This window comes from Antechinus flavipes, chromosome 2 (assembly GCF_016432865.1).
Source record: "Antechinus flavipes isolate AdamAnt ecotype Samford, QLD, Australia chromosome 2, AdamAnt_v2, whole genome shotgun sequence".
NCBI lineage: Eukaryota > Metazoa > Chordata > Mammalia > Dasyuromorphia > Dasyuridae > Antechinus > Antechinus flavipes.
The window spans coordinates 398,470,218-398,481,406 of record NC_067399.1 but is presented as its reverse complement, the minus strand read 5'-3'; the positions used below and the strand labels follow the sequence as shown (position 1 = coordinate 398,481,406).

General features: G+C 42.0%; 1 protein-coding gene across 1 annotated transcript in view; it reads right to left on the bottom strand.

Annotated features, from left to right (window-relative positions):
* Positions 1-6,495: 6,495 nt before the first annotated feature.
* The window catches only part of PPARGC1B (PPARG coactivator 1 beta), a 51,413-nt gene continuing 46,719 nt past the window's right edge, over positions 6,496-11,189 (bottom strand). The window contains exons 10-12 of the mRNA XM_051973703.1: positions 10,864-10,985; positions 7,498-7,649; positions 6,496-6,707 (exon numbers count right to left, since the gene is read on the bottom strand). Of these exons, the coding sequence (XP_051829663.1) occupies positions 6,604-6,707; positions 7,498-7,649; positions 10,864-10,985 (378 nt within the window). The 3' untranslated portion in view covers positions 6,496-6,603. The remainder of the gene's footprint in view (positions 6,708-7,497; positions 7,650-10,863; positions 10,986-11,189) is intronic.

The window sequence follows — 11,189 nt, the reverse complement described above, 5'->3', positions numbered from 1 at the left end:
CAAAGGGGATGGTTTCTACATCCTTTTATAAGTAGTGTTATAATGGGCTCTGCCATCCTCAGGTGGACAGAAAACAAAAAGGATAAAGTGGATTCCCACCTATCCCTCCCAACAAATACATTACATACCCTGCATTTATCCACTTTTGGCCTTATCAATCAATAAACATTTATTAAGCGCCTACTATGTGCCAGGCACTTTAGTAAGGCAAAATGTTAACAAATTCCAAGAGGCAGGCCCGATGAAAAATATCCATAAACTGATCATGACTCCAGGAAAAGTGAAATATGAATGGTTTCTAGGCCTCCTCAAGTTAGTGGACATGTGAAAAGTAAGATTTGCCTGTGTTTAAAAGGCAAGGGGCCAAAAGATTTTAAAAGGTGGGATTTAAAAGTTTTTATTTTGGTTTGGTTTTGGTCTGGACCTAGAAGTTCCAGGATCTCCTAATTGATGTAGATTGGCAATTCATCTGTGACTCAAGAGCTTCAGTGAGCTTCCTGGGGGCATCAGTATATGAAGGCATGTCCATGGTCCCATAGCTAACATATCTGAGGCAGCGCTTGACCCCTGGTTTTCCTGATTCCAAGGCTAGCCCTCTATCTACTATGCCATCTTATCTCTGGAGGGGAAAATCTAGTATAATGAAAGGAGCACCCATTCTGTGGTCCAGTGGGCCAGGATTTAAATCCTGATGGCTTACTTAATACTTGTTATGTCCTGGGACAAATCATTTAATCTCTCTTCACTGCTGGTTCTGCATCTGTAAAATAAGTGTTGGACTAGATCTCTAAAGTCCTTTCCAACTCTACATCACATCTTCTGGTCTAACCCAGTGCCCCCTACCCTCTGATTTACAGATAACGGCTTATGTATAATGGTGAAGTAGAAGAAAGCCCATGTCTGGATCTGTACTAGACAAATGTTTCATCTTTACAAAAACTTACCTAACACATGCAGAATAAATGATGAATCATCACTTTCCACCCATGACTGTTCTGTACATTCTGTGCAACCATCTAAAAGCAATGTCTGAAAAATCTTGCTAAACTATGCAGCTTTTGCAAACAAGCAAACTCCTAATGGGGAAAGCACACAAGGTGCACACAGTGTGAGGAGAGAACAGACACTCTCTGGGTGTACCCTTCCCATGAAAGCATTCGCTGCAGAGGAGTCCTATAGGGCAGGTAGGTACCTCTGAATGCCATCTCTCACATCACCCTTTAAGAGATTATGGCTTTAGCTCTGAGGAGACCTCCTCCATATGGGAGTAAAAATAGCTGGTTCCCTGCATCTGGGCTGACTGACTCACTGAGAGTATTCATTCCCAGGGTTGGAAATGGCCCAGGGGCTGAAAACTAGATTAAGGAAAGCGGTAGGAGCCTTTCCTACCTCACTATGGCTTGGCCTACCAATAGCTGCAGAAGGCAGTGAAGAACATAATAACATGACAAAACAACAGGATAGAATTTCTTTAGTCCAACTCCTGCCCTCACTGCAAACATTTTACAGAGGACTTGAACTGAGGCCCACAGAGAGGAAGTCACTTGTTTAAGGTCGCCCAGGAATTGAGTGAAATCATGTTTCACAAAAGGGTGCTTGCTCACTGAGAGGGTAGCTTTACATGAAGCATTTTTCAAACCCCTTCACCTCTTCCAATTTGCTGGGCTTGTGATGAGACAAGATGTAGCCTTCTGTTTCTAGATTCTGTTATTGATGATTCTGCAAAGAAATCTGACAAAGTGCTCAAAAATGTGAATGTTCTTTCATAAGCCTTCTAAATGAGGTGCTTTCTAGCCAGCATCTCTCTTATTTCCAAGGTAACTCCTCAGAGAGAGCCTGCCTTGTTTTAGTGTTTTCCTGAAAGTGACCTCCTGGCTTAATATAAAGTCATCCCAAAGCCGTAAGTGATTGGGCCCCCAAACTGAGTTACTAGACAAATGGTACACGAGGAGCATGCTCAAGCCCCTGCTGCTTTTTCTTTAGCTTTAAGCAGTCTTGCCAATAACCTCAATCAAATCACTTGACCCCTATGAGCCTCAATTATCTCTTTTGTAAAATGGGACATAATCCTTGTACTTTCTATTCATGGGTCTCCATGAGAAATATGCTTCATAAGTTGTAAAGTGCTATAGAAACTGGAATTGTTGTTATTCTCTTTACAATATTGTTCTAGAATCAGCAAAGACCACTTGAGAAATTTTTTCCTTTGAAATGCAAGTTTGGGGAACAGGATTCAACATATTGCACAATGTTACTGATTTCCCACTCTACTCCCCTCCTGGTCACTGTAGCACAGAGAAGGGCCTTATTCCTTTGGCCAAGAAAATGAGGGAATCTACCTTCCCTATACATGTAATCCCTTCCCCTGAGGGCTCTGGCTTTCCAAGCTTAGGAAAGCCTCTCCATCCTAATGAGAGCAAATATCAGGGGATCTCTTGTTCTCACACCCAGCACTATTAACAAAGTATATAGGGATGGCTGTGCTTTAGTTTACCACCACCACCACCATCACCATCATTATTTTAATATTCAGTCTTTCAAAATTTCCAGGACAAGTTTCAAGTACAGCAGTGGCAGCAACCAAAGAAACACTCTGTCCATGGTCAACCTCAGATAGGCAAATCCATCCAGCAAGACTGCACTTGCTGACCTTCAGGCCTGTTGGCCCCCAATAGCCCACCCTCCCCATGGGCACCAGTGTGCATATTGCATAAGTCTTGGAGAAATCTCTCAAAACTATTTTATAGGCTCTAGGCATTTAAAAGACCACTTATTGCATCTCTTCCTATGTTAGGACTTGAGTATTGATGAGTCTTTGAATCATGGGACCCTCTTTCCTCTTGTACAATTGATGGCACTGTTGCTTTCCTAAGCCTGGACTACACCCTAACTCCAGCTGCATTACAGTATCATGAGATCCTAAAGCAGATGCAGATACCCTGGATGGCCTTTAGCTGCACTCAACCCATTCATTTGCTTCACATTTTTGATGCATTTTCCTTCTGTAACCAGAGCCCAGGGGTGAGCTTTGATTCAGCCTTGTGCTGAGGAAGGAGATGGAAGAATTCCACTTAGCGGTTTGATTGAATTTTGATTTGTTTTTTAAACATCAGCACAGCACAAAGACAGATAGCATTGCCCATTCCTAGATGGGGGTGAAGGAGGCTATCAGACACAGTCCACACAAAGCGATGTCATGGCAATCACATGTAAACATCATTGTGGGGAGGGAGAAAATACGAGGATGGGAAAAAGGCAAAGCTACAATGAGGTGGCGGCCAAAGGCAGCAAGAGGCTCGCTCATTCTGGGTTCCAGCTGAAGGTTTGGGGAGAGGGGACTAGGAGGGGTTGACCAGGAGGAGAGGAATAACTAAGTACCAGGCTTGGCCTTTTGTGGGAAGCACATAAACTCAGGATATCTGGGGATATGATGGAGTCACAATGATGAGCAGGGAGCTCAGAGAATTATACTTTGGCAGGCAGAATGACAAGAATTAGTCCTTGATCACAAAGAAACAAGTAAATTAATTACAGGAAGGAAGGAAGGGAGAGAGGGAGGAAGGAAGGAAGGAAGAGAGGAAGGGATAGAGAGAGGGATAGAGGGAGGGAATAGGAAGATGGGGAGATTAGGGGCTCTTCACTATTCACCTCAGTCTCAGGTTTCTCTTTTCTTTCCCAACCCACAACTCTGTCCAACAATTTCTTTCACACTGAGGTCAGAAGGGGACTTTCCTCTGGAATATGTATGTACATGTTGACAGGAATCACAACCTTACACTATAGGAGGGGAAGTCTTAAATAATAGAATTAGAGAATGTGAAAGCCAGAAAGGATCTTAAAACAGAGAACAAAGAATATTGGTCCTGGAAGGGGCCATGGGAATCACCTAGTCCAATCTTCTCACTTAATATATGGGGAAGCTGAGGTTGACTCGTAGACTAGGGCAAGGTCTTTCCACTGTAACAGATGGTTTCCACCATAGTTGCTTAACATCTCAGCCCTCAAGCAGCAGAGGGCTGTCTCTAAACTGAAGCCTGTAGTCCCATGGAAAAATGAGTGACTCTAATCCAAGAAGCACCATCAGCTCATGACAGAATGTCACTTGTTCTAGTCCATAGCATCCAAGTAGCTCAGTCTCAGAAAGTGTTACTTGGGACCAGTTGGAATAAAGGAGGATTGTGATGGTGATTCAGAACAGCCTGCCAGTTAGGGGTTTTCTACCTTCTCTGTGGATGAGTTAATATTGTAATGTTACCTGTAATGATCCCAGCTACCACAGGTCAGACCAGAAATGAGGCTTGTTCTGTTTTTTTCTAGATCATATACAACAGGATACAGGAATCCTCTGCCTAGTGTTCAGTTGATTGGTTCCCCGAACAATTTCCCTGGCATTAGGTAAAATGCCATTCCAAGAGGCAGTTGGTGCCAGGTGAACTATTTTTAAAATTGTTATATCACAATAATCAATGCCACAGCAGATTTTCATTAACATATTAAAAACATGTAATTATGAAATAACATTGGTCAGGGCAAACTTATGTAGCATATGCCAGTAATAAGAACTGAACATTAGCTAGCCACAATTTCCTGTGTAAAAGTTGGGTAAAACCTGTCATGAGAATGGTAGTAACCCCAGAAATGTGATAATTGGGTTTGAACATGATTGGTTCTATATTTTGGAACCCTCTTTCCCCAGGCTGGCTACTGGCCCAGTAGAAGAGGTAGTTGATATGGGCAGTGCTGAGCTGATGCTGTGATTTCTGGTCTGGTAAAACCCTTAACTTCTAGACTGCCTGATCGATGGGAGATGAAAGAGAGCTGAAAAGAGAGGGTCTCTGCAGAGACCATTTCCCATGGTACTTGAGTTTCTGAAGCTGACTTGAACATGGCCACTTGGAATCCAGATAACAAATAACCCAGAGTTTCCTGGCTAGAACCAGTCGATTAAATTTTACAAAAACCCAGGCTATCACTAAAAATTTTGGGGGACTGGTTACAAGAAGTGGGGCAGCATTGTCTCAACTGGGAGAAACTTCCTCCAGGACCTTCTTCCCACTCCACTCTCTTCTCAGATATTCACAAAACTTAAGCCAACCTCTTTGATCTGGATCCTTTTTACAAAATTAGCTCCCAATTCCCAATGGATTCTTTCTGTCACTGCCACTTTTCTACACTGCAGGTGGATAGGATAGGACTACACACTGGACCAGGTAATTTTATTAGTTTGAGGAACTCCTGGGAGAGGAGTTTCCTTCTGCCAAATGCTGGTTATCACTTTCTCTGAAACTTATAGAAATTTGCCTAAAGCCCAGAGGTCAAATACGTGATTTGTATGTACCACAGCTAATATGTGTTGGAAGAGGCTTTGCAGCCAGCTTTCTTTTCTACTGCATCATCGCAAGTGGGCAGTTTCAATAAGTATCATTTGTGGCAGCTTGAAGTTTATAAGTGCTCTTAAACCAGATTTAATGGTTTGGTAGTTATTGGGAATTTGACTTCGTTCCTCGTCTGGTAGATAAACAGGAGGGTGAATGAGAATCAGAGTGGACTGTCATTATGCCATAGGCTTATAACATTGCCAAGAAAATCCCATGGACAGTATTGGCGTGGTATAGTTCACAGGGTCATGAAGAGTCACACCACTGAACAACAACAATAACAAATGTATATTATAGCTAATCCAGTCCAATTGTGACGGAAACTGCACAACTCAGAGGCTTACTCTGAACTCCCCCACTTCCAACAGGAACACGGTTTCATCCTGGACCTTTGGCCATTGCTCTGGAGGCTATTGTTCTACCACCCAAAGTAGCCAGTGCAAAGTCGTGGGCTGGGATGATGTTGGACAGAGAGATGGAGAGGACTAGGATGAGGAAGAATAAGGGTTGGAAGATGGGCTGGTGACAGATGGAGGCTTCACACAAATGTCCATCCAGCCTCCTGCTCCAGGGAGGAGATGAAGTCCAGCGGGGTCTCGACCCCTCTCTGTTTTCCCTCCTTCCTTCTTTTCTTTCCTCCCTCCCAGGGCCAGCCGGGAGTCCATCAGCACAGTGGCAAGCACCTCATTACAGTGCATAGTTAGAGATCCAGGAAGCGGCACAATGAATTAGTTCGAAGTACAGTACATCTGAGCCATAAATATGGTATTTTAAGTATATACTTTTTTTTTCTGCAATTAAAAATTAGTTTATAGTCCTGATTCTATTCACAAGTAACGATTTTATCATCACACACTACAGACAGAAAATGTGATGGGAACATAGCTGCAACTCCACAATGGAAACTGGGGGGTGGGCGGTTAGGGGCTGGGTGGCAGAATGCTTACAGACGCACCCGAAACAACCAATCTGAAGCGAGGGTACTAAAGTGTGGCAGTGGAACATCAACACCATGGAAACTCACAAACAGAAGCAGCTTTGTTCAATGTAAACATTGATTTAAAGGGACAGCAGTCTCAGTCTCTCTCTCTCTCTCTCTCTCTCTCTCTCTTCTCTCTCTCTCTCTCTCTCTCTCTCTCTCCATATACTTAATTTCTTTGAAAACGTAAACATATTGGAAGGGCCTTGACTGAGGTATTGAGGTATTCCTCTAGGATTAAGGCTGTTATCGATGTAGGCTTCTCTGGGCCTCCTTCAGCAAGCTGTCAAAATCCATGGCTTCATACTTGTTTTTCACCGAAGCCGGGGAGGCCTCTTCTATATTGGAATCTGAGGAGGGCAGGGACAAGAGGACAAGTGAGCAACCAGAACGAGCAAGTATGAGCTTGCAACCTTGGACCAGCCCATGGCTGCCTGGGGTCAGTCACAAACTGATGGGGGCAGAGAGGGGCAGGAAAGCCTGGGTTTGGCATTGCTGAGGTCAGACTCGGCTAGGGAGGGTCCCCAAAGAGTGTTCTCTTAATAACCCTGACAATATACTTTTTAAAAGTTGGAGCTAGAAGAAAGCTTCGAGGTCACTTAGTTAACATTTATTTTTAAAAATGGGAAAACTGAGTTTTGGAGAGATTAAAGAAATCGACTGAGCTAGAGTTAGAATACAGATCTTAGGATTCTTGAGATCCTTTCCACTGCACTAAGTATATAGGTTCATATATATGTATGTTTAAATGTATATGAACTCTTGAGGGAAGCAGATATTTCAAAGAGTCCCATCTTGGAAAGGTGGGGGGAGGTCATAAAACCTGTAAATGGAATTAGGAGCTTTCCCTAATGGTGAGTGAACATGGGAAATATGAGCTATTCTTGGGCTCTGAAGACAGCATCGAGTTTAAGGGCTGATAATTCTGCTCTTTTTACCTTATAGCCTCAGCTACTAAAAGGACCAGGATAGGTTAAAAAAAAAAACAACCCTTTCAAAATCAGCCTCCATTTGGAGACAGAAATCTATTCTTTCTAAGTCTTAAACTAATGGATGTTTCTTCCAACATTGTTTTCCTCTCTGAACACAGCCCAGGGAATGGTAGTAGGGAAAAGGACAAAGGGGGAAATGCAGTCTTACCGAAGTTAGTGCATCTGGTCCAGAACTGCCCAAGTCCCCCATAGCTCAATTGGAAGAAGGGCTCGTTGCGCTTCCTCAGGGCTGCACCATTCCTCAGGGACAAGGCTGCATGCTCTGAACACCGATAGGTAATAAAACCATCTTTCTCACCCCTGGAGGACAGAAAAATGGAGAATCCTGGATTACCCATGAAGAGCACTCTGTAGTTGCTATTATTGGCCAGTGCTGGCCTTTGGGTAATTCACAATTAAAAGTCCAGTAGAATACTTGACATTCATATAGTACTTTAAGGTATGAAAAGCCATGTACATGCATTTTATCCTCACAGCCCTGTGAAGTACTCCCACTATTATTCCCATTTTCCAGAGAGTTAAAAAGCTTCGATGTTATGTGACTTATCCCAAAGCATACAAGTTTGTGTCAGGCGAGATGTAAATTTGAGTAACCCCTGCTCACTCTCCACTACAATTTAGATCTACAGTGGAAGCAAGATAAGTGCTCTAAGGGGCACCAGAGGGAAAACTTCTCAGTCAAAATAGTAGAAGCATTCTTAATTTTAATTCTAGGAAAGTTCCCCAGGTGTCATGGTCCAGGGCATTCTGGAGATGAGACCAAAAGATTCTTCATTTCTAGTCATCATGATGGGAATAACAATGTTTAAATCTCCTTTCATGTAGGAAGCAAGTAAACATGAACTTTGTACTGAGGTGAAGGACAGAAAAGAGCAATCAAGATAATAAGAGAATTGAAGACCATGTCACAGCAGTATAGTATATGACATGAAACATGACTCCCCTTTTCTCTCTGAATTGGCTCATTCACTTTAAATTGAACTTGCATGCTGTCAGATTGGAGGTTCCCAGAGTAGAACTCACATAGGATTCTATTTCTACTCTTGTCATTGCAATCCCTGCTCCTATGGAACAAATATATATTGCCTAATTATGATATCGAAACAAATAGGAATTTTGGGTTAACATCATAAGATAGAGGTATATCACTGAAGCAATGCTGCTTTGGATAGTAAAGTAGCCCTGAGCTAGGAATCTTTGGTTTCGTGAATTGCTTCAGGAATTATGGAACAAATATATTGTCTAATTATAATACAAATAGCAGGAATGTGGATTTTGGTTTAATGTCATGAGATAGAGGTGAATCATTGAAAAGATGCTACTTTGGACAGTAAAATAGTTGAGTTGACCTCAGGAAGACATTATAATGGTTCTGGGAAGAGACCTCAGAACTTACACTGTCACACACTATTTGGAAGAAGGAAGTCAGAAGAGGTGAGTTGAGATGAGCTGGAAGGTCCTGAAAGATCTCAGAAGTGAGAACTGATTTCAGAATTCCAGATATCCTACCACTACCAAATCAGCTCACTGAACTCCATTAACTTTTTTTTTTTTTTTTGGTGAGGCAATTGAGGTTGTGATTTGCCCAAAGTCACACAGGAAGTGTTAACTGTCTGAGACCAGATTTGAACTCGGGTCCTAATGACTTCAGGGCTGGTGCTCTATCCACTAAACCATCTAGACTTCATTAACTCTTAATCAAAATTATTTACTAAACAGGACAAGACAAGAATAATGATCACATAATATTCCACCCACAAATTTAGAATTCTCCCACTGATACATAGTATAGGGATAGAATCTATGACCGATTTTGAGAATCATAGAAAAGAGGCACTAATTGTGTAAAGAACAGTATCCAGGATGACTCACAACTCAGGCTTGTGAGTCTCGATGCCTTTAATCTCCCTCAGAAAAAATCTGAAGAACAATTCACTGATGGGCAAAACTGCTTCCTCAATAGCTGCTCTGCTCAAGTCATTCCTGGTTCTTTCTATAATTCAGTGAGTAGGGCTGGTTCATTTCAATTGCTCCTTTTCTGGGTTGCTAAGCAATTGTTATGCTCTTTTGGCAAAAGCAAAAAAACCTAAACCTGAGATCTTCCTAGCTTCTCTACTTTGATTTCTTGGTTTGGCTCTGACTTTCTGGGCAGAAGGTGGCAGTAGCAGGAAAAAGAAAGACAAAAGCTTCTCATGGGTCTGCTCTTCCAAGCAACAAATGGTAATGCAAACCTCTCTTCCTCCAATCCTGAGATCGCTTTACTAATCCAACAAGAGGTTTCTTCTGAAATCAGCTTTCAGCTCTGAGATCTTCTAGGAGCTTCCAGCTCATCTCAGTTCACCTTTTCTAACCTCTCTTCCAAATCATAGGAGAGTCTAAGTTCTGAGATCCACTCTAAGATCTCTCTGAAGTCAGTTAAGTTCTACTTTATTGTCATCTCTTCAGTGATTCTCCTCTATCTCATGTTAAATCAAAATCCACATCCCTGCCATTTATAGCACAATCATACAGCATATTTGTTCCACAGTCCCTAAAGCAGTTCAAAAGACCAGAGACTCTCAGATCAGTTTGGCTCTTCTTTCCAAAGCAGCATTTCTTCAGTGAGTCACCTTTATCTTATGGCTCTAAAACAAAATTCACATACCTGCCATCGACAATATAATTAGGCAATAAATACTTGTTCCATAGTCCCCAAAGCAGCTTAAGGGACTCCCAGCTTTTACTTTTAAAGTCTTCAGGTCAGGCATATACAAATTAGATCTTGGGACAAGTCAACTTCACCTACAGTTAGTGCCTTTTCTCTGTAGGGCCCTTCCCCCACCAGTGTTTCTCTTACAATTCCTGTTTCTGTACTTTTCCATGAACCAAACTGTAAGAGAGGAACATATTATATAAGGATCAGCTGAGAGAATTGGAGTTGTTTAGATTAGGGAAATGAAGATTTATAAAGTAATGAAAACCCTTCAGTTACTTGAAGATAGATGTCATGTGGAAGAGGAATTTCCCTTGTCTTCTTTGACAGATCTAAGAAGTGGGAGAAAAGCTGAAAGATGAAGATTTGGCTTTATAGAGAAAAACTTCCTAACAATTACAGCTACTCAAAAAAATGGAATAGACTACCTCAGGACCAAGAAATTTCTCTGCAGACAGTTCCTTCAGTGAAGGCTGGATGATTACTTTGAGGGGATAATATGGAAGGGATTATCCATCAGGGACAAGTTAGACTAGATGTTCTCTATGGTCCCATCTAACTGAGATGACAATGATTCTCTGGAAACTCAACTATATATGTCCAGCTACCCAGGCAAGATTATGAAATGAAGGGCATCTTCTAAAACTCAAGTTTGGGTCTTAAATGGCTCTATCCATAAACTTGTACATGATTGTCCATTTCCAGGTTTGCTTGCTTTAGAGGGATTTTTCTACATGAGTGTATATCTATGTATCCCCTCCCTCATTTGGGCTACCAAGAGCTCCTCTACCTCTGTTGTCAACAGAAACCCAACAAACTCACCTCCTGTTCCTTTTTAGTACTTGACACTCCACAATTTCACCAAACACTTCAAAACGTTTCTTCAGTTCACTGGAACTCATGGTACTGGAGAGGTTCTTAATGTACACCACCCGGCCTTCTCCCTGCTCAAAAAAGAGGGACAAATATGTTTCAGTGGCTCCATTTTCCTAGGTTGAAGGTATGTTTTGACCCATATGGTACTCAGGAATCTCAAAAATTAAAATAACAAAAGTCTCATTTCCCTATTCCTCATCTGAAACTCAGATTCAGGCTATGTGGCACAATGCCCAGCAATTTGTTCGCTCTGAAAATAATGAATTCTTCTA